The 22790-nt window shown below is 57.5% G+C and overlaps 1 protein-coding gene across 15 annotated transcripts in view; it reads left to right on the top strand.

Moving 5' to 3' along the window:
* Positions 1 to 22790, top strand: part of AFDN (afadin, adherens junction formation factor) — a 98314-nt gene that overhangs the window by 66553 nt on the left and 8971 nt on the right. For all 15 annotated transcript variants that reach the window (XM_079779933.1, XM_079779932.1, XM_079779931.1 and 12 more), the window contains 7 exons: positions 10034 to 10099; positions 10298 to 10371; positions 10782 to 10900; positions 12183 to 12377; positions 12789 to 12880; positions 13175 to 13366; positions 15955 to 16950. In XM_079779933.1, the coding sequence (XP_079636059.1) occupies positions 10034 to 10099; positions 10298 to 10371; positions 10782 to 10900; positions 12183 to 12377; positions 12789 to 12880; positions 13175 to 13366; positions 15955 to 16950 (1734 nt within the window). The remainder of the gene's footprint in view (positions 1 to 10033; positions 10100 to 10297; positions 10372 to 10781; positions 10901 to 12182; positions 12378 to 12788; positions 12881 to 13174; positions 13367 to 15954; positions 16951 to 22790) is intronic.

Raw genomic sequence — 22790 nt, 5'->3', positions numbered from 1 at the left:
AGAGGAGCCAGAGCGCGTGCGCCTGGAGGTGGAGCAGGTCCTGCTCAGAGGCTCGGTCAGGGCAGAGGCTCGGGAGAGCTGCTGCTCAGTCACGGGATCGGGGCACCCGCCGCCCGGGCCGGGGTGCATGGCCTAGGGGACCACCCTGTCCTCCTGGCCACGTGCTGCTGACGGGCCTCCTGTGGAGGGCGTCGTGCGGGAGGCGGCGTTCCCGCAGCCCTGGAGTCCGAGTGAACAGGACTGGGGTGTGACGAGCGAGGACAGAGGCGTGTGCGTGCCTGTGGGCCGGAGCCTGCACTGCAGGGGGAGCCGAAGGAGAGCGGTGCTTCGTGAACGTGACGGACGGGCTGAGGCGCGTGCACTTGGTCTCGTGGGCACCGCAGAAAAGTGGGCGTGTGGAAGAAGAGGGGAGGCACCACGAAGCTGACGTGCCAGGCGCCGTGTGGGGCGGTGGGTGTGGGATGAATGAGAAGCCTCTGGACTGAGTGGCACTCGTGTTGGAATCGGCTGGGAGCTGCCATCTGGGGCGAAGTGGTTTGGTCTGAAGCACTGAGTCACGGGGTCCCCCACAGGGGCAGCGCTCAGGCCGGACCTGCTTCCTCCTGGCGGGCCTGCCACGGCCTAGACCCTGGCCGCGGGGGTGTCACGGACCACAGCTCAGAGACGTGGACGAACGGTCTCAGCCAAAGGCTGTTTGGCTCTGCTTAACAGCTGAGTCAAATGCCCCTTTTAAAGGGAAAAAGGACCCGGATAAAAAATCCCACCTCCCTCAGACACACAGGAAGGGCTTCATCTCCACGCGTTCGGATATCCACGTCGTAAACTTCAGTACTCGCCCACCTGACGTTGGAAATGCTCGCCAGGAGCGATGTGGGGGCTGCCATCCACCACCCGTCGTTGCCAGCTCAAAACCCGTTTTTCGGTAGGAAACGTCCAAGTCCCCGCACATCCCCTCGGATGTAGGTGCCGGCCCCGCGCCGCCTCTGTGCCCCGTGTCCGAGGCAGGAAGCACGGGCATCGCCTGCCAGGAGCCCCCTTGGGCACTCCTGCCTCTCCTCGCTGGTTCTCCTGTCCCGCTGGCTGCGGGCATCAGTGGGCAGTTAGGACAGGGTGCCCACTCAGTCACAGGTTCATTCACTCACCGCGGCGGCAGGCGGAGCAGCAGGGAGGGGAGTGGCAGGGTGAGGCAGTGGGCACAGCGTCCCAGGTGAGGCCCCACCCGAGGTCTGCCTGGAGGCCTGGCCCGGGGCGCAGGCCGAGTCCACGCCAGCTGTGCCCGTCTGCATGGGAGGGCAGCTTCTCAGCCCTCACCAAACCCAAGCCAAGGGAACTGCCTCCACCTGCCATTTGCCCACCTGTGGCGGCTGGCCACGCACCTGTTCCTGCACGTGGCCGCCTCGCCCCGGCCCTGCGCCTGCTCCTCTGCCAGGCGGCCGGATGCTCCTGAGCTGCTGCGCGTGGCCTTCCTGTTCATTCCACCAGGAGGCGTGGCAGGAGGGCGGTCTCCCCGGGAGTCAGGGAAAGTCATTCTGTCGTGAAAGCGGGCGGCTCTGGAACCCTTGCTGCTTTCCACTCGCCTCGTGCCTTTTGGTACACGGGTGGCCTCGGTTTGGGTCGCGTGAAGACGAGGTCTCTTGTGTCCTGTGCTCACGTTGGAGGACGTGTGCTGTGAATGCAGTAGCCAGTGCTGAAGTGATGTCTCTTCCAGAAGAGAACGTTGGGTGTCTGTCGTGTGAAAGTGGAGTCCAGTTCTGGCGCCTGCTCCTGGGCATGGGGACATGGTTCTCACTGAGGCAGCGCCAGCACGAGGTCGAGCTCAGTTTGAACGTGTTCGCTTGAGATGTGGGGTGCCGGTCAGGCTATTGAGGAGCATGTTAGCAGAGTCAGACGTGTGGCTGGCACTCAGAGGTGAGAGCCAAAGGCCGGCGGCTTCTAGAGGCTGTGGAGGGAATCGCTCAGCACGGGTCTGGTGACAGGACGCCTCGGTGGCCCTGCCTGGGAGCTCGGAGCCCTGGGCAAACCCCTCAGGCCCCAGTACGCCATGCCAGCGACGCCCTGCCCTGGCGGGTGCTCGTGCTGCCGGCTTCTGTCCCTGGTGTCTCTCTCACTGCTGTGCGCCCTCTCCCCTGCCTGCCCCCCCACTTCCCCTCCCCACCGTGTTTTGTTTTCCTCGTAAGCCGTGCGGTCTTTGTCTTCGGCCCAGGCCTCCTTTATTTTTTCCTCATTAGCGTGTGGCGTGGCTGCTGTGAGCCGGGACATTGTTTGCTGTGCGTTCCCTGGCGCCCCTTGCACACTGCGGTTCCGTTTTATGAAACCCAGATGATGTGGACCGGGAGTGTGCAGCTGGCTCTGAGACGCTGCTGCCAGCTCCTCTGTGGGACAGCACGGTGCTTCCTGTTTGGATTTTTAAATACAAACAAGTCCATCCTTTTTATTTGTCCGGCTCTTTTTAAAGTTTAATGAAGTACAAAGTAAGCAAAGTCAGAGCCGATGGTTACGTAAGAGTCTGGATGTCGTGGTGATAAACGCCGCCGTGTCACTGCGTCCAGCTCGGCGTGCAGTGACCCGTCTCACCAGCCCTGCGGGGCGGCTGCTGCTGGAGCGGAGAGAAGGGAGCAGCTGCCCACGGAGACGTGCAGTCCGCGACCAGAATGTGGTTCTCCGTTGTCGGGAGAGCGGGCCCCGTGGTGAGTGTTCTGGGGGGGGCGGGGGGGCGGGGGGTTCCCCGGCAGCTGGAACTGTGCTCCCACAGAAGGGCTTCTCCCAGTGCGGCTTGTTCAGACCTGTCACTAATTAGCACTCATGGGGCAGCGTGTAATGTGGCGTGTAACTGCACACCCAGGTGTTGACTGCTTTTGGTTTTAATGCTGCAAGTCCTTAAGGTCATAAAAATATCAGGCTCTTACATGCTTTTTATACAAGAAAGAGTAATTAGTCCTGCCGGCTCTGTCACATGGTGAACATGCTTGAGGTCATGGTGACTCCAGCCACATAGCCTGCCGGGCCCTGTGCAGGTGCCCAGGACGTACTGGGTTAGCTACAGGAGGTGGGTTTTGCTGTAGGCTTTCTCTAAAACCATTTTCTCTTAAACATAAAAAGGACAATCTTAAAAGTACTTGGAACATTTTACTATTTTATTTAAAAATAAATGGCTAACTGAACAGTGCCTTACAGATAGTTTTAGTTTGTGCTTTTAGACTATAGACTGAGTTCAAGTTTTTAAGTCTCACTTAGTTATCTCAAAACACCGAGTGGGGTTCCTGCCCTTACAGAAGAGGGGGGCTGTCGGGCGAGCAGCCTCTTCGCGGAAGCGCCCACAGGGACGGCGTGCTCTGAGGACCCGCTCTCTGGTTCTGCTGTCCTCGCTGTGGCCACGTGGCTGAGCCTCTCAGAGTGAAGTCAGGAAACCGGTACCTTCCAGCCCGGGTGTGCTGGCTGCTGGCTTCTCCGGGGCCCAGAGGGAGCGGCCGGGGCTGTGCGCTGACGGGCGCCTGCAGGACTGTTGCTCATGAGTCTGAACACGACGTTTTATAATTTAGTTCTAAAAGCGGAATAGCAGGTTACACCAGAGTAAGTTTTTGCCGTTTTATGGTCACGGCCTCAGTGCTCATTGCTAGGTGGGCTGAAGTGTGGAGTCAGCCGGTCTCAGAACAGGAGCAGAGGGACTGAGGGTGCGCTGAGGCCGAGCCAGCGCTCACACGTGGCCTCGGAACGCCGCGCTGCCTGTAGGTCCGTCGTGAGGGAGCCTTCCGACCGCTCTGGCCTCGCCCTGCCCTCAGCCGAGGCTCGGGGTGAGCGCTCGGCCGGTGGGCGCACCGGGCCTGCGTGGTGTCGGCCCCTTTGGTTCTCAGGTCGCGTTGAGAACCTGGGAGACTGGGCCTTCGCCCTGGTGACGCCCCCACAGCAGCTGGCCTCGTTTTCAGGGGTCCGCGCACCTGCGGCCCGTCTTCAGGACCCAGCCTAGGAGTCTGCTGTCTCGTCCAGGTCCTTCGTCTCATGGAGACGGAGAGGGTGATGTGGCAATGTCTTCTGTTTCGTAATAGATGCCGGGACTCAACATGAAGGAGCTGGGCCTGCAGCCCAGCCACAGGCATCAGGCTCCGGCCTGCCCGGCTTCGCGCCCGTCGGAGCGCCTCCCACGCACCTCCCATGCTGGGCGGAGTGTACCGAGAATGAGTTCTGAAATTGACGATTTTAGAATTAAGGCAGTTCCTACTGGAGAGGGGGTCAGACAGTGTTTTTAACCTCAAGTCTGAATTGGAACAGCTGATGAATCAGAACTGTCGGTCTGACGAGAAGTTCCGCTCAGACATGGAGGAGGGAGCGGTGGGCAGAGCTCTGACCTCCTGCCGAGTGCAGGTGCCCTGTGCTCGGGTCGCCCCGCCACTCACTGTTCTAACCCGGCATTTCCACCTCCGAGACAATAGGGCTGAGCTCATGCTGCTCCGGCCGCAGTCTTCCTTCCTCCTGCTGCTGCTGTTTCTTACCGTGTTTTCATGATGTTGTGATGTGTTCGTCATCTCCCACGCCCACACTCCCTTGGAGTCCGCCCTGGAATGTTGGCCGCCTGGGTCCCCTCCCTTTGAGTCTCGCTGTGTGGGAGGGAGGCCTGAGCTGTGAAGTCTTCCCAGAGGTGAGGAGCAGCCTTTCCTCGGAGCGGGTCCCGTCGGACAGCAGGCGGTCGGATAGGTGGGTCTCCTCCCTGGTCCAGGGAAGCGTGAGGCACAGCCCTGAGCTGTCGCTTGGGCCTCTCGTCGTTCTGTTTGGGAACCTTTTCTTGGTAACTGACTGCCATCCTCTCCCTTCTTGCTTCACCTTCTCCCTCTGCCCCTTCTCCCTCACTGCCTCCTAGTCCTCTCTCCTCTCACATTCTCTGCTTCTCAGACCCCTTCCTTCACCTTCAAAGGAAGGAAAAGCAGTGGCAACATGCATCGTGTGCTTAATACCATGCTCACACGCAGGAGTCTTGGTTGTCTTGTTTAGCAGCTTTTCTTCAGGACGGGGACCAGGTGTTTGCGCTGCTGGTAGCGTGCTGGGTTCTGCGCTCTGGCCGTCGGAGGTAGGGCAGGGCAGGCCACACGGCGTGGCACGCCGCCCACCCGGCACCCTCACACCAGGCTCACTCCTGGGCCTTCCGATGTGGGACTGCTTTCCAGGAGACCCTTCCTAAAAAGGGAGTTGGACTTGAGGAACTGTGCTTATTCTTTCACTTTTATAAATAAATGCACCAAAAATACAACAAGGTTTTCAAACCCCACTTTAGATAGCTTCAGGCAAGTAATTCTTAAAATTATGTAGCCTTTGTGTGTTTTTTGTGTTGTGTTCCCAGTTGTAATGACTGGTTTCTCTTCCCGGGTTTGGAAATCGGGGTGTGTCTTGCCGGAAAGTGCTGTGCTGTGGTGAGGTCCTGCTCACCCAGCGGCGCCATTGTCCTGTACTGCTGCGCCCGGTTGCTTAGCGGCAGCTGTAGAGCAGCCTGGCCGTGGACATGGAAATGAGCAACACGGTCATGACAGTTTCTGTTACCATCTTTAAAAAAAAAGAAACTGGGAAATTCATTTTGCAATGTTTTATGTTATGTATTATGTCCAAATGTTAGGGTTTCCACATGTAGTGAATGTGCATTAAGAAGCTAGTTTAGATTCTTTTTTCCACACTGAGTCTGAGATCGGGGCGTATCTTTTACTGCTCATACACATTCAGGCGGACAGGTGGCCTGGTGGCTCCGGCACGGGCAGCAGCCTGATAGGATCTCGGCGGCATCTGAAAGCTGCTGCAGGGCATTCCCGGGTCGGCACGGCCGGTGCTCACGGAGCTCACATGTCCCTTTGGTTCGTGGCAGATGATACGTGGACATGTAACAGCAAGATGTTGTAACTTTCTTAATTAGAAAAGGAGTAGGATTACCATAAGATGAAATTTAATTGTGTGTATATATAAGTAGGAACTAATAGAATTACTTCAATAAATTTTATTGATTTCAGAGAGGAAGGGAGAGAGAGAAACATCAATTATGAGAGAGAATCACGGATCTGCTGCCTCCTGCACACCCCACACTGGGGATCGAGCCCACAACCCAGGCCTGTGCCCTGACTGGGAATTGAACCATGACCTTCTGGTTCATAGGTCAACACTCAACCATTGAGCCAGGCCAGCCGGGCTAGAATTTCTAACCGTTTAAACGAACTTTTTACAGTGTTACCAGTGTGACGTTACCAGTGCACATAATGAACAGAGCAGCTGCTTCCTAACCCGCTAGTGTGTTCCGCTCAGCTCTGGGCTTCCTCCAACAGGGGCTGTGTGCCAAGTAAGGCCTGGAGCGCCTCTGGTGAGCCCACAGGCAGAGGCTCCGGGAGCTGCAGGCCGCCGGAGGGCAGGGCAGAGGGCGAGAGCCGGGGAACAGGAGCTCTTGTCTGACGTGGGAAAGGTGAGTGGGTGGGCAGGTGGCGGCAGGTGAGCCTGGGAACCGATGCTGAGAGGATCTGGGCAGACCCATGACATCCGAAAGAGGTTTTGTGTGAAGAATGCATGGGGACACGAAGCCTGGTCTGGATCAAGCACGGTGTCCAGGGAGAGCTTGTGCCTGACCGTGGGTTCAGGAGCGTGGCTGCCGGGGCGGAGGTGGCGGGGCGGTGGTGCCGCGCACTGTGGGATTGCGCTCCGGGGGGGCCATTCCTCAGACCAGCAGCTCCGTCAGCAGGACAGTGGCCACGTTTTGCCAGAACTTTCCGAAATGTATACTGTCAGCTTCTGCCTGCTGAAGGGCGGGGCTGGGAGGATGCTGTCAGGTGTCTGTGTCACACGGTCAGTTTTACCTGAAGGTTGAACTTGGCTTATTAAGTTCCACATGCATGTAGTATGACAAATTACCTGCTCAGAAATGTTACAGGATTTTCGGTTATTGAAATACGGAGCCTGCTCAATCTAAGGTCATGTATTAAGTTGTCTAAAGCATAGAGTGGTTATAAATAGTCGAGCCTCATAGTTACCCTCAGGTGTGAGGTTCCTGATCGGAGAGACGCGGCTGTGAGGGAAGGGCATGATCCCGGCAGCCACAGCTGGCGGTGGTGGGGCGCTGACCTCTTCCCGAGGGAGCTGGGGGGCGAGAGCAGCTATAGGCAGCTAAAGTGTGGGTGTAGGCCAGCAGTGTACCAGGGCGTTGTTCTCATTGCCTTACACCATGCTCCAGGGTCGCCCCCAAAATGTATACAACACCGAATAGTTCATTATAAAGGAAGTGTTTATCAAAATACATTTCATTTTAAAAATCGAGCTGTTTTAAAAAAAACCTGTTAGAGTGTGCATACATTTTGGGGGGACAGCCTGTATTATGCGACAAGAAAGAGTTCTGTTATTATAGTTTGTCCAAGTGAATGAGATTTTATTCTTTATTAATAGTAATCTTACAAAGTATGTCAGAAATAGGGAGTGAAGGAGAGCTTGCTTACTGTTTTTATCTAAATTACAAGGACAGGGTCACGTTACCAAGCAGCAGGCTGTGTGAAGAGCCCGTGAGTGCCGTTGACCTGACCCTGGTGCGGTTGCTGCTGCTTGTCAAAGGCACATCCCAGGCCCCGGGGACGCCTGGCCAAGCGCCGTGCGAGGCTCTCTAGGCTGTGTGTTCCTGGACGCACACCTGTGATGACGTTGGGTTTATGTTCGGCACAGGAAGAGAGTAACAACCGTAACTAGTAATAAAATAGAGCGATATGTTGTAATGAAAGGTGCGTGAATGTGGTCTCTCTCTTACAACCAGTGTGTAACAGTGGCAGCTGCGGAAGGGGCGGTGGGGTGGCGTGGAGACCCGCCGCAGGGATGAGTCCCGTCCCAGGTGGGCGGAGCAGGCAGCTCGAGGTTTCCTTGTGCTGCTCAGAACGGGCACATTTAAACCTCCGCATTGTCGAGTTCTGGGACTTTCCATGTGGTATTTTGAGTCTGGTTGAATACGGGGCCAGAAACTGCAGGAAGCGAAACTGCGGGGGGGGGGGGGGGGGTTTGACTACCTCTGTATTCTGAAGTTCAGGAAGCGTTGCTCTTATGTTGGTCAAACGGAGCAGAAGGAAAAAGGATGCTTCTAGAACCTTTTAAAAAGCCGGCCTCAGAGACTTCTATAAGGAGGTGCCCTGTGGGATTTACAGAGAAAGAAGGAGGTGTTGTCGGGGCCCCTTTGATGGCGTGGAGGAAACGCCTCTGAGACAGGCGCTCCCTGAGCCGGTGCTCGGTCCTCGCCCATTGGTGCAGGCGCGGGGCTGAGGGCAGGGTGGGCCTTAGTGCAGAGTCGGGGGGTGAGGCCGTCGTGGAACTGCTGAGCTGCTGCATTCGCAGGTAATCACAGATCCCATGGAGGTATAGCATGTGCTTCTTAAGATAGTTAATTAGGTCACAGATGCAGGAATACCCAGGGTAACCAATGGGAGCAGGCGGGTGCTTTACAAGTGCTGTCCTGTGGTGTGTCCTCGGCCCCGAGCTCGAGGAAGCCCAGGATTGGCACAGCGAATTGAGGTGGAACGTATGTGTATTGCTCTTTTGCTAGGTGACATGCTGCGTGAGAAAGTTGCCATTTATTAAGTGCCTGCTACTAGTATGTATTTTTTATGGTGAGATTTCAAATTTACAAAAAAGTACAAGTTTGCCAAGTATCAAAATGATTTTTTTTTTGTATTTTGCTCTTTGTTTTTAATTTTATGGCAAAAGCACCGTGCAGGGACCACAGGTTGCACTTGGTTATCGTGTTCTCAGAAGTGGGGCGCGACTTGGAGGGCGTCTAGTGGGCAGCTGGGTGTCCGGGACTGGGCAGGTCTGCAGGGAGGGCCGGTCGCTGTCAACACCTAGACAGACAGAGGTGTTGGCGGTGAGCAGATGGAAACCCTGGGGTCGGAGCGGTGGAGGGAGCACTTGATTTTAGCTTATATGGCAGGAGCTTTTATGGACTCAACCGCCAGCCAGTGTGCACACATGGAATCGGAAACACTGCACCCCACGCCGAATGCTGTCTTAAGGGGAGACCTTCTCACTGCTTTCCGGAGCAGCGTGTCCTGGGTGTGTGAGGGTCGCAGCAGGGCGGGCCGCGGGCCGGTGTCCCCGAGGAGAGCAGGAGGCCCTCAGTCACCTGCTGGGCACTCTCCCAACCGGCACGGCGACCTAATGGGAAAGGGGGCGTTTCAAGTGGAAATCATGTCGTCGAGCATCGTCGGAAGATGGTCCAGCGAAGGCATTTGTTGAAATCACTGTCTTCATAACTTCCTGTGATGCCGTCCTGTGTTCTGCTTTCATGACACATCTTTCCCTGGGGCGGTTGTGCCTGGGAAACGGCCCAGCTGTAGGCCAGTGCCAGCCGGCACCGCGTGCCGTTCCACGTGGAGCCGCTCCCTTGGCCCCGGAATCGTCCGAGTTGTTCATCCTGGTCGTGCTGCCCGAGCAGGACAGCGGCGGTCCTGGGAGCAGCTGCGTGTTTCTGCGTCTCTCGCGCAGCCCGGTTCCGGGGCAGGCCCTGCTCCGGCCGGTGTTTACTCGCAGCCCAGCACCTGCCCTCGACTGAGCCACCACGTGTGTTCTGTGCGGCCCTCACCAGGCCCTCTGCGTGGCCGTGAGAAGTCTGTCTGGTTTAACCTTAAAGGTGTAAGGGGCCTGGGTAACGAGCGGAGGTCGCTGCTCTTGTGGGAAATGGTTGCCTGTGTCGGGAGAGTGGGTTCTAGTTCCCGTGCCCTGTGGCTGCCCATCACCAGCCTTAGTTCCTTGTGGGGTTCAGTCTGGTTCAGTCTCCTGTCAGCTGGTTTATTCATAATTGACTGGATTTTTAGGAGTAACTTTTCTTCATTTGGAAATATACAATAGGTACATTTCCTGTTTCTTTTAGTTACCAAGTAGAATGTTAATCTTACTAGTATAGTTTATGGTTCTAATTTTCACGTGGAAACTAGAACCAGGACTTTGGGAGTGGCTGTGTGCATGCTTTATGTTTGCTTTATTTCAGTGAGCATTGCATTTCTTCCCGTGTTTTCAATGCAGTGTTTCTTACCTTGTTTTTGCTCAGGGTGCTGGTCAAGATAAACTTGGAATCTATGTCAAGTCCGTTGTAAAAGGAGGTGCTGCGGATGTGGTTAGTATAACTTTTAAAGATGTGAATTTTCATATGTCATATCTAACAAACAATAAGAGATAGTCCACTGGCATTTTTAGTCATAAACATTAAAAACTGCTATTGAAAACCGACAAACAGGAAGTGTACTTACCACTGACTTCCCTTCCTCCCTCGGCCTTGGCTGTCCCTCTCGACGCGGGTGCTCGGTGCGCACAGGACGGGCGGCTGGCCGCGGGGGACCAGCTCCTCAGTGTGGACGGGCGGAGTCTGGTAGGACTCTCTCAGGAAAGGTATCGTTTATGTGTTTGCTTTCAGCCTAATGCTAACATTTGTAGGGATGGTTCACATTAAATTTTGGAATTGGAAGATGCAAAATAATGCTAAAAAGCTGTGTCCTTACCCTCACCTGTTTAAGTGTAAAACTCTTAGTATACATGACATGTCATGTGTTGGCAAAATATAAATATGTATTTTAGTCTGGAGCAGTTTTTGTGAAGTTTAAAAAATATTCGTAACACTTGCTAAGATTTCTATGCTCCTGCATCCCCCCTGGGATAATGGAGGCGGGAGTGCAGGTCCTTACAAAGGGGCGGAGGCTGAGGACCCTCGCAGCCGCGGCTGGGCTGCGGGCACTCTGACCCCAGGCGCCCGGGGACAGCGGGCAGTGCGCCCCCTCCTCACCTTGGCGCTCTCCTCCTAGGGCAGCAGAGCTCATGACAAGGACAAGCTCTGTGGTGACACTGGAAGTGGCGAAGCAAGGAGCCATCTATCATGGCCTGGCTACCCTGCTCAACCAGCCGTCCCCGATGATGCAGAGGCGTAAGCACTGCCTGGGCGAGGGTGGGGTGTGTCTCCTGTGGGTGACGGCCAACCGCAGGCTTGCTGGACACTTCCCGCGGGCAAGCGCCTTACGAGCAGGACCTGTTCCGTCCAGTGTCCAGTTTTACAGAGAAGGAGACCGGGATGGGCCCTGCGGGAGCCAGGATCCGATGTGGACCTGCGAGCCACAGCGTGACTCCTCGGTCTCCGTCCCCTCAGAGCCCTGCCACCTTCCCAGGCCCCGCCCAGTCCGAGTGAGCGCTGGGGGTCAGTTCTGCGGGCAGACACAGGCTGTGGTCCTCAGAGCAGGCAGGCCCCTCCCCTCGGGAGTGCTGAGCGTGGGCCGCGACTCAGTGCTGCGTGCTGATACAGGACACGCTGTTGTCAGGTGTAGAAAAGCCCAGGTGTCTGAAGAAGGAATTGTTGGTGGAAACCATGGTTTTGTAGCTACATCAAGCACCTCAGAATAAAAATGTCAGTTTAGGTCTTTATCAAAGGAGTTAGTTCCGAAACCACAGGAAAAAGCATGGACGCACACGATGCTTTAAGTCATCGGTACTTTACACCTCGGTCAGACCCGCCCTGCTAACTGCGTGGCCGCACGCCTGGCCGGGGCGGGGCTCTCTCCGTGGCAGCAGCGCCTGGACCTGCTGTTTCACTGCAACAAAAAGAGGTCTTAAAACCATGCGCTGGACTAAACACCTTGCCTCAGCCTATTGTCTACTGCTTTCATATTTAACATCTTGGTTGTCTGATTTCTCAGTTGACAGTCATTTCAAAGAAGCAAACTAGGCAGAGTTAGAAATCAAGAGGGGAAACTTAAGCCGATAATAAATCAGGGTCACCAGGCAAGAAGCTAGCAAAACTGAAAAATAAAGATGGAACGGCTCATCGAAGGATGTCTGTGATGATGTTCTTCCTGAGTGGTTAGAAGAATTAATGTTTTAAAAGTAGGGGGGAGTGTATTTGTTTCTTAAAAAGTTACTTTTAAACAGATTTTGTTACTTTGGTTTCGTTACTTAAAACAGGCAAGTTTATGAGAAAATAAGCTTTGAAAGCATACCTTTTCCCATTAATGTCAGTTAAGTGTTACTTTATTTGAACATCTTTCAAAGATTCTCTAGAAAGATTTTATCCTTACAAAAAACCATCTTATTTCTTCCACAAAAGCAAGTGTTACTTGTGGAGTTTGAATGTGTGTATGTTCATCTTCCTTTTAAAAGTGAGTGGGTGTGAAAGTGCCCTGAGCAGAGGATGCCCTGTGCGCCTGTTGTGCTTTCAGTGTCAGATCGCCGAGGCTCAGGAAAACCCCGACCAAAGAGTGAAGGCTTCGAGCTCTACAACAATTCCGCTCCCAACGGCTCGCCCGAGAGCCCTCCGCTGCCCTGGGCGGAGTACAGCGAACCAAGGAAGCTGCCCGGCGACGACCGGCTGCTGAAGAACAGAGCCGACCACCGCTCCAGCCCCAACGTGGCAAGTAAGAGTCGCCGGGCCTTCCTGGGCCACGCCAGCCCTCGCCAGGCCCACTCGGGGTCCCGTTGGAGGAGGCAGCTCTGCTTCCTTCACTGTGGAATGAAATGATCACTGAGTTGGGAACCTCTGGTTCAGTGCTGCGCTAGGCAGGCACTGACAGCGTCTCTCCAGGTGGCTCTCACACCCGTCACGGGCTGTTCACAAGAAAAAGCAGCAGCGTGAGACCGCGTGCCAGTCCTGGTCTGTGGTGGGCTGTGCTCTGGGCTCTGATTGGTCAGGAGGCAGGAGTCCCTCCCGGGCCTGTCAGCCTGTGCCAGGCACCGTGCAGATGCAGGCCCCGGGGAGCCCTAGGCACTCTCGTTGGGCAGCACCTTGTCCAGGTGCCGGAACCTCTCTGTCCTGACTCTCCCCGCAGATCAGCCTCCGAGTCCTGGAGGGAAAGGCGCCTACGCCCCTGGGACGGCAGCGAAGATCACGTCCGTCTCCACCGGGAACCTGTGCGCGGAGGTCAGAGCCCACCCCTCCTCCACGCCTCTCTCCTGGCCGCCCTCACAGCCGGCCTGAGCGAGGACTGACCCCCATCAGTGTTCCCTGTAGCTCCTAGGACTCCTTTCTTAGGTTCAGTGTGAATTAACAAGTCAGGGCCAAGTAAGGGCTTTCCATTACTCTCAGTGTCGGATCAAGCACGTCTCATCTTGAACCGTTTCCAAGTGTCTGTACTCTGTTCTGTGACTGCTGGGAATGGGAGCCCACGCACAAGCTGCGCAGCGCTCACCTCTCCTCCTCGATGGCGTTTTGCAGGAGCAGACGCCCCCGCCGCGGCCCGAGGCCTACCCCATCCCCACGCAGACATACACCAGGGAGTACTTCACCTTCCCCGCCTCCAAGGCCCAGGACCGGGCTCCTCCTCCTCCTCCTCACGGCCAGTGGTCCGCTTACGAGGAGGAGCCGCACGTGCACGTGGACGGCAGTCACCCCAGCCTTGCGGCGCAGGTTAGTGGGGAGGGGTTCACACGTGCTCCCCGCGGTAGACCCCACACAGACCCTCCACGTGGTGAAGACGCCACCTGAGGCCTGGGGCCTTCTGTCCAGCAGCCCTGCCGGCGGCATCTGTTCCTCCTGGCTGTGCGGCTGGTGCAGGAACCCGGAGTGGCGGCGGGGAGGGGGGGGGGCAGGAACCCGGAGTGGGGCGGGGGTGTGGGTGCAGGAACCCATAGTGGGGGTGTGTGGGTGCAGGAACCTGGAGTGTGGGGGGGTACAGGAGCCCGGGGGGGGGTGTGGGTGCAGGAACCCGGAGGGGGGGGCAGGAGCCCGAAGGGGGGGTGCAGGAACCCGGAGTGGCGGGGGTGCAGGAACCCAGAGTGGGGGGTGCAGGAACCCGGAGTGGGGGGGTGCAGGAACCTGGAGTGGCGGGGGTGCAGGAACCCAGAGTGGGGGGTGCAGGAACCCGGAGTCGGGGGAGGGCAGTCAAGAGCTGGCGGCTTTTCTGGCTGCAAAGGCAGCTGGAGGCACATGGGAGACCTCAGGGAAAAGCTCGGGAACTCGGTTCCGTCCAGGTCAGTAGAGAATAGCTGTGGCTCACAGGTCAGTGAGGGAGCATTATCAGATGTGCTCTTCTCTGTAGAAAGATAACTGCACTGTGAGATAACTGGGAGAAGAAAGTACATGTGTGCTTAACAACAGGTGCGGTCTAGGCCGCGGTTTTCAACAGGAGCAACACGCGTTTGTACAAAGTGCAGTCCCTGACTATTTAGTCAGGGCTCTGACCTCTGTTCCAGCAGCCAACATGATCGCCTTCCGGTGTGAAGGAATCAAAATTACATGTATTTTCTGTCAGATTGGCAAAAAGTGTATTTTTTGGTGTGCCACAGAATTTATGATTAATTTGTGTGCCATGAGACGAAAAGGGTTGAACATCGCTGGCCTGGGCTCTGTAACACGTGTGTCTGGGACAGTGACTTCGACGGCGTCTTTCTTGGGTCAGGGTCAGGGTCAGGGGTTACTGGAGAGTTGAGATGGGCTCTGAGCTGAGCCGAGAAGGACGAGGAGGTGGAGGGAGGTTTTGTCACAGGAGATGGTGTGAGGAAGGTGCGGATGGCCCGTTTCTGAGGGCAAGGCGTGGTCCCAGCACAGGTCACGCGTGTTCACAAGCTTCGTCACGTCCCCGGGTCCGTCCCCCCTTCCTCCTAGGTGGGCGGTGCCCCCAGCAGCCTGTCCCCTCCCCCCCCCCCCCCCCCCCCCCCGCCCCTCAGCCTGGGGCACTGGGTGTCGGCTGAGACAAGGACTCTGCAAGGTCCCCTTGAACTAGAAGTAGTTCTAGGCCCTGTTCCTGTAGCCTGTTGTCAGCCCTGGGGACACCTGCGTGGGGTGCGTGGAACAGTCCCCACATTCCACCCGTGTGCGAGGGGCGAGGCTGAGCCTCACGTTTGCAGTTTGCAGCTCGTGCGCTCTGGCCTCCCATGTGGGTGATAATTCAGAGAGGAGGTCGGGAGACAGGGCGGGTCTCCACGTGCTTCTCAGTGGACAAGGAAAGGACTAAGGTCATGGTGGGCCTGCGGGGGGGGGGGGGGGGGGCGCGCACCGGGGCTGAGGGCGTCTAAGACAGCAAAGCAGTGACTTGGAGCCACGAGAGGCAGTGCAGAGGCCGCAGGGGATGTGAGGCGGCCCCCACGGCGTCCTCAGTGCCTGCCCTGTGCGGGGCCTGCACGCCCACTCACCACGAAACTGTTTCCGAGCTGGTGTCAGTGTTCCGTTTTCCTTTCAGGCTTTTATTTCAAGTGACATCTTATTTTTCTGCTTTTTAAAGAGATAGTTCTTATTTTGTTGGGTTGTTTTTTAAGGAAAGAAAACATTTATTTCCCAGGTTTGCATCTTCAGTTTCTCCTCACTGACAGGACAGGGGATGTTTGACTCAGACACAGAGTGAGGCATTTCACTGGATTAAACTGCTTTAGGCATGATGCTTCTCAGACCTCAGACCGGTCCTGAGAAAGGACTTCTTTCTGCCTCTGCTGCGCGGTGTGTGCCGGCAGGTGTGAGCTCTGCGGACCCCCAGGGGCTGTCTGTCCCGCCGCGGCTCCCTGCCTCTCCTGTGCTCGCTCCTGCGTCCGCCGTCAGGACTGCTGGTCAGGGGTCAGCACTGGGACTCAGAAGCCATGTGAGGCCACATTGTGGGGTTCTGACCCTCCCAGTAGTAATGAGAGTTTTACTGCCGAGAAGGAATGTCTGTTGCTGTTCCCATAAGCAAGCTAAACACCTTCAGCCCTGCAGCCAGTCCGTGGCTGGCACCCAGGAGGGCATGTGCCGTGGGCTGGGGAGGAGGACAGGCACCGTGCTGGGTGCCTAGTGTTTGCCTCTCACTTCCCGCCAGCGATGCAGAGAAGGCACAGCTGCTGCTTTGCACCAGGGCGAGCATCTCACGGGAACGCCTGACACTGTGGCGGCCACTGGCACGGGCAGGCTCAGCCGCGCTCTGCGCTCTCCCCGGCCCAGTAACGTCTCCCTGAGACAAAAAGTTCATGAATGTCCAGTACTTTCTTCTGACAATGGCTGGGACCTGACAGTTTCCTCTCTTTTTCCAGCGTGTGACCCGTTCCCAAGAGGAGCTTCGGGAAGACAAAGCTTATCACCTGGAGCACCACCGCGTGGAGGCGGCCATGGACCGCAAGTCCGACAGCGACCTGTGGATGAACCCGAGCTCCTCGGTGGGCTCCAGCGCGTCCAGCCAGGAGCACCTGGACCACGCGTCCAAGCCGGGCACGCCTGCATCCACCCTGACCAAAAGTGGCCCCGGGCGCTGGAAGACCCCCGCCACGGGGCAGCCCGCGCCAGCAGCTGTCCCCCAGCCTGGCCGCACCGACCTGCCCCCACCGCCACCTCCGCCTCCCATGCACTATGCCAGCGAATTTGACGGGATCCCGATGGATTTGCCTCTCCCACCGCCCCCTGCCAGCCAGCTGGGACCTCAGTCTGCGCAGGTGGCCGCCGCGGAGCGGAAGAAGAGGGAGGAGCACCAGCGCTGGTACGAGAAGGAGAAGGCGCGGCTGGAGGAGGAGCGGGAGCGGAAGCGCCGGGAGCAGGAGAGGAAGCTGGGCCAGATGCGCACGCAGTCGCTGAACCCTGCTCCCTTTTCTCCTGTGACTGTGCAGCCGATGAAGCCGGAAAAGCCGGCCACGCTGCAGAGGCCCCAAGAGACGGTCATTCGAGAGCTGCAGCCCCAGCAGCAGCCCCGCACGATCGAGCGCAGGGACTTGCAGTACATCACCGTCAGCAAGGAGGAGCTGTCCTCAGGGGACAGCCTGTCCCCCGACCCCTGGAAGCGCGACGCCAAGGAGAAGCTGGAGAAGCAGCAGCAGCTGCACATCGTGGACATGCTGAGCCGGGAGATCCAGGAGCTGCAGGGCAAGGCTGAGCGCAGCGCCGAGGAGAGCGACCGCCTGCGCAAGCTCCTGCTCGAGTGGCAGTTCCAGAAGCGGTTGCAGGAGTCCAAGGAGAAGGACGAGGACGACGAAGAGGAGGAGGAGGACGTGGACACCATGCTGCTCACGCAGCGGCTGGAGGCCGAGCGCAGAGCCCGGGTAAAGGGGCGCAGCGGGGCGGCGGGGAGGATGCTAGTGAGGCCCCTAGAAATGGACCAGGGGACGGGCTGACAGTGCTCAGGCATGCCCTTTGAATAGTGTGAAGCCAGCCCAGTAGGACTTCAGCTTTAACAAGCAAACTTACCTTCTCCGACACTTGGTGAAGAAAGTAAGGGAACAGCCAGTAGCTTGATGAGGGGCTGGCAGGACTCATTCTTAGGCAGGTAGTGAGCGGCTGGGCTTTGTGGGCCCACAGACTGCCTCGCTGCTCGGCTCCGCGGCGAGTGGGCTGAGAGCCGCCAGGCCTGTTCACGGGCAGGCAGCACGGGGCGGGCAGCAGGACACCACTCCGCACCTGAGCCAGGTTTCGCTTCGTCACCAGCAGCAGGCTCCCCGTGGGAGTCACAGCCTGAAGCAGGTGTTCATTAGCCAGCGAGTGGCAGTGGCAGTAACCATGCCTGAGAGCGAGCTGGCTTTTATTCCTTCCTTCAGATGCACACCTCACTTGTGGCTTTCGCATCACGCATGAGGAGTAGAGCAAGGCATGTTAGTCACATGCGATAGATTGCCAAACGCCAGCTCTGAGGATTTTTGTTAGCCGCTCGCAAGAGCCACGGGCAGAGGCCTGGATCGGTACGGTTCACAGAGAGTGCCGGTGGCCCTCTCAGGCTGGTGGCTGGAGTGGTTTTCCTTCGTGCACTGCCTATTCCGAGGAAAGACAGCCGAGAACCTGTCCTTTTGTCTTTTGGATTTTGTTTCTAATCCAGCTTTCGTTTGGTGCTGTCCATACAAATGGTCTGAAGCAGTGGCTCAGTGAGACGTCCACCCCCCTCCGGCCCAGTCGGCGTGGAGTGGAGCTAGCCCGCTCCCACACACGCACAGCACGCAGGCCCTTGCCAGAGGTGCATACAGCTTTGCCCAGAGTTCAGGTGGAGCCCCTCTTGTGACATGAATGTTTCCGAAACGAAGGCCTCGATGCTAACTATTACCTTGTTTGATTGGCATTTTCCAACTGTCAGCACAAGTTTCCTTCCAGTGACTCTGCCCTCGGTGCTGCCTCACGGCACTGGTGGCGGTGGGCATGAGGGCCCTGGCCTGCGGTGTAACTCGCCAGCCGGGCGCCTGCACGGGGCGTTTTCCTCGGCCGGCCACTGTCACTAGTGGACACGTGGCAGGCGGGTCAGTAATTACATATTTCTGTAAAGACGGACTTCTTCATTGAAGGCCTGTCAGCTTTGAGCCTCTGTGAATTGTGATACCGGAACATTTCTTATGTTTTAGAGGCATCTGCATATTTACTACTGATTTTATATTGAGATTAAGACCTTGGTCTCCAAGTAAGAGCTGAGGGAATTTTAACCTTTTTAGTTACCGTGTGTCTTAGTCACGAATCGCAGTGTTTAGTTTCTGAAAACCAGAGATCAGCCCGCAGCCCCTCGCTTCCCACGGGCCCTTCAGGAGCAGGAAGCAGGAGAGCGAGGCGCGCTGGTGGTGGGACAGCCGGACCTAACTCTCTCCCTCCTCTCTCTCTCCCTGCCACCTGCAGCAGACTGCTGTGCCCGCAATCTCTGTTCTAGATTTGGTATGTGCTCGTTCCTGTCCCTCCCTCCTGTCCTGGTTCCCTCTCCTTCGGTGGCGTTTGTGTCTCCAGTAGCTGCAGTCCGGGTCCTGACCAGCCTGTAGTCGTGACTCTGAGCATGCCTTTGACTGTTCTGACATTTAGTTTTTCTTTGCTTTTCTCCTTTCATTTTGTGTAACTGTTTATGGTTTCGACCTTTTCTCAGTTTTAGTCATAAAATTGATTTTGTGTATTCTTACTAGTCACAAACACATGAGCAGAAGAAAAACGTTTGCCAAGAGTAATCCATTCCATTCTTGTTCCATCAGAAGTAGGTTTCGATGTTGAATTGCTAGAAACTCAGTTGAGCGGTGTGGACGTTGCCCGTTCAGAAGTCACTCTAGAGTGTGACTGTCGGTTGCTGGCGTGAGAGACCCCAGTGAGCGTGCGTGGCTGCCCCAGTGCCGTCCCGGGGGCGCCGGGCCGGCCGTCAGCGTCCATTCTGTGCGACTTGGTGTGTGGTGTTGGCGTTGGTCACCAGTGCCCATCATGCGTAGCTGCCCGTCTGCCATCTGCCAGGCAGTCGTATCGGCTTTAAATCAGCATTTGTTCACCAGCTTTTCAGTGATAGGCCCGTGTCCAGTAACAGCTCAGGCTTGACTTGAATGGCCTTTTCACCAATTGGCCGCCTCGCCTGCCTTTCCCAAGATTCCAGCAGACAGCCGGGGAGTCAGTGCCTCCAGCCAAGGCCCCCCGTGGCTGGAAGGGGTGTTTTCTGAGCCGCACTTTTGTACAAGACTCAGGAGGTACGTTTTCCTCTCTCCTTGGTGCTGAGGCTCACACTTCTAGTGCAGACTCTCCTTCCATCCAGGGCACACGGACCCTCCAGGTTTCAGGGTGCTCACGAGGGAGTCCCCTCCCCCATCCGCTCCACCGCCGCCTCCCGTGGCAGGGATTCTGCTGGCTGCTCCGTCCCGTAGGACCTCAGCCACGGTTCTCTCTGCTGATACATTCTCAGGACCTGACCACCTGCACGCCCTGTGACTTGTCTCTGAGTGACGCAGGAGCCCCCTTCCCGAACCCTTGCTTCGACCTCTGTCCCCTTCACAGGCCGATCTCCACGCGGCAGCCACAGCGAACCTGAAAAGCACGTCACCTGTCCGAGTCCTCAGAGCCCCGGCACGTCCCTGCCATCAGACATCCCGAGTCCCCACAGCCTCCGGGGCTGTGTCCTATCCTCGCCCCATGCCCACGTCGGCCCTTCTTCACGGCGTCTCGGGGTGGAAGGTGATGTCCCTGTAGTTTCTCGTGGCTCACGTCTGCAGGGCAGCTGGCCCTTCTCCCTGATGCCGGGATCCCAGAGGCCACGCCTCCTTCCCAGCAGCCCCGGGCGTTGGGTAGGATGGGCCAGCCCTCCCAACACACAGTCAGGATTCTCACCAGGTTTTTCTGAGTTCCTGTTGGTGCTCTTTCTGCCCGCAAAGACGCCTGCTCATAAACTCGACTGCTAGGGACGCCCCCTCGGCGAGAAGTGTACGTGGCTGATGGGCTCTCCGTGGCCAGGCCAGCTTTGTCCTGTTGCCGGGTGAAGGGTTCCCTCGCTGACGCCCCTCCATCTTTCAGAGACATGAGGGCGCTGCGGTTCCTCCTGGGACAACCCAGCGAGACCCTCCTGGCGGCTTTCCTGTCGGGTCTTACGTGCAGCTGTGGGAACGGGCATCCTCGAGCATCCAGGCACGGAAGGGTTGACTCAAAATTTAAAAGCTTCAAGCGGGAATGAGCAGGGACCTCCTCGAGAGCTGCCCCTTAAGGAGGGGACGTGGCGGGCTGGCTTCTGCGTGTTGAGGTTGAGGGACCTGGGAAGTGGGAACTGGCCCGCCCCGAGCTCAGAGCCGAAGGGCCGAGGGCCGGCAGGCGCCTCCTCCGGGAGTTAGGAGGACGCCCTCCGTGTGTGTGGGAGTCAGACCACAAGATTAACGTGATTGTGGAAATGAAACAGTCGCCCTGAAAGGGCCCTCAGCCGCGCCACCTGCCCGGGTCCTTCTGCCGCGCCTCCGCCGCTGAGGGTGTCCGCCGCGGAGCCACAGTCCCGCAGCTCCTGGTGGAAGACTTCTTACGTGTTAAGCAAAGGGGCATGGCCTCTGCCCGTCCTGTGGTGGGAGGCCTCCCACCTCATCCCGTGCAGGTTGCCCAGGAGTGGCTTTGTCCTGAGGAGCGTCCTCTCCTCTCCCCTCGGCTGGTAGCTGCGCGCCCTGCCCCAGGTCCGGCAGGCCCTGCCCCAGGTCTGGCAGGCGCCGAGGCGAGCAGGTGTCTGCGGGGAGTGCTCTTGATGGGGATGCGTGGCAAAAGGCTGCAGGGGACAGAGGTGTCTTAGGGGCAATGCTTATCAACAGACTGTCTTTTTAGGAAAAATGTCCAAAAGTGGAGTGTAAATTAAAGGTACAAGGGAATGTGTTTTTGAGGCATAAAGTTACACACACATCTCAGCTGCACATCCTCCTTCTTCGACCTGAAAGTGCCTGTGAGACGTCGGGCGGCCAGCAGAGCTAACGGGGTCGGGCTGTGTCCGCGCTGTGACTTCGCAGCCAAAGCAGCTCCTCGCTGAGGTCATTGCAGTCTGGGCCGTCTGGGTTCTGGCCGGAACCGCTAGACGTGCTCCTCCAACGGGGCCTTCCCGCAGCCGCTCTGACCGTGGGACTTGCCGCTCCTGAGCTCCGGCCTAAATAAGGGTTATGTGGTTTTCTTCTGTCACTGGGGTTTGTTTGGGGACAGTTGTAAAGCTGCCCATCTTTGAGGAAAAAAGCCACCTGGGGTTTGAAAACAAAAACACTGTGTAAAGCCTCGTAGCAGACGGGGGCGGGGGAGGGGGGGCCGGCACCCCGGCCTTACTCTACATGGCAGCCCCGGGACCACACCGGCTCCTTCCCGCCGGTGGAGGAGGGAGGGCTTTTAAGAGAACGTCTGCGTGCAGGCTTGTAGGGAGCATTCGGACGTTGTTTCGAGAATTGTAGTCGTTCCGACACCTTCACATCACACTCCTGTCCCGAGTGCTGGTGGGCTCTTCGAGGTGCACTGTGTTCGTGCTCAGGACCGTTCTCAGTTCGGCCCGACAGTGTACCGTGGACGGGTCTGTGCTTTGATTGGGGAGCAGAAGTGCCGCTGCTGCACTGATGCAGGCTACTTCCTTCCGTAAATCACTTTCCTGTCCGATATTCAGTATCAGCTGCGGTTTCACTTTATTTTTGTCGGGGTGCTCTTGTCGTCCTTTGTGCTGGTCACTCCCTGCAGGGAGCTCCGGGTGACAGGCCCGGGTGCCCCTGGAGCAGGCACCCCGCCTCCTCTTCCTCGGGGCCCCTTCGTTCTTTATCCGTAGCTCCTGTTCCTGCTGCAGAACTCCCCGAGAGCTGCACCCTGACACCCCGGGCTCACCCCGACTGCACTGACGAGGAAGTTAGAGGGCTCTGCCGTGGGTGGAACCTTAATCTCTTTCTAAGATGGTCATTGTGTGTGACAGGAAGCAGCCTGGTGGCCGGGCCTGTCGCTTCCCCACCAGGACACAGTGTCCTTCCCACAAATCACAAGAGCCAGGGCTGGGTTTGTTTAAAGAACAATGCACGCACCGTCCAAGGGAACACTCGATGGGGTGACTAGCTCCACAGATGGCACCACACCTGAGGGGTTGTGTGAGGTCCGGCAGTGGCTGGACTAAGCGAGGTGGCTTTGGGCTCAGCTCGCTGCTGTGAGGGGCACGAGCTGGGGAGCGGGCCGGGTGAGCCGTGGGTGCTGCCAGCCGGGTCCCCAGGAGAGAGGGTGAAGAGAAGGCCGGTTCAGTGGCTCCGGGCTCAGCTCGCTGCAGCGCCTCAAGGGGAGGGGGAGCCGTGCGCTGTGCCCGCCTGGCGGATGAGCCTCGGGTTCCTGTAGAGAAGGTGTGTCAGCTGCAGTGAGTCGCAGAGAAATGCGACCAGGAGGGTACAGGAGCCAAAACCCAGCAGAAGGTCTGTCCGAGGTTTGAAGGTCCTTAGGGTTTGAACGGCTTGAATGGTGCGAAGGAGAGAGGAGATGGCGAGCAGGTGATGGGTTTGAGACGGAACCTTGTGGCAGGCAGTTTCCTGGAAACAGGATGCGTGGTCTGGAGGTGGTGGTAGTGGCCTCATGGGCGTCCAGGCAGCACAGAGCGAGTTGGCAGATGTAGCAGAAGCGAGTTGGAAGAGGGTCCCCCCACAGCTCCCATCGATTCTGGGACCTGGGGGGAGCCTCCTGGGCAGGGAAGGAGCTCATGGAG

Source organism: Cnephaeus nilssonii (genome assembly GCF_951640355.1).
Source record: "Cnephaeus nilssonii genome assembly, chromosome: 9".
NCBI lineage: Eukaryota > Metazoa > Chordata > Mammalia > Chiroptera > Vespertilionidae > Cnephaeus > Cnephaeus nilssonii.
Note: the sequence above shows the minus strand (reverse complement) of the source record. Positions and strands in the feature narration are given on the sequence as shown.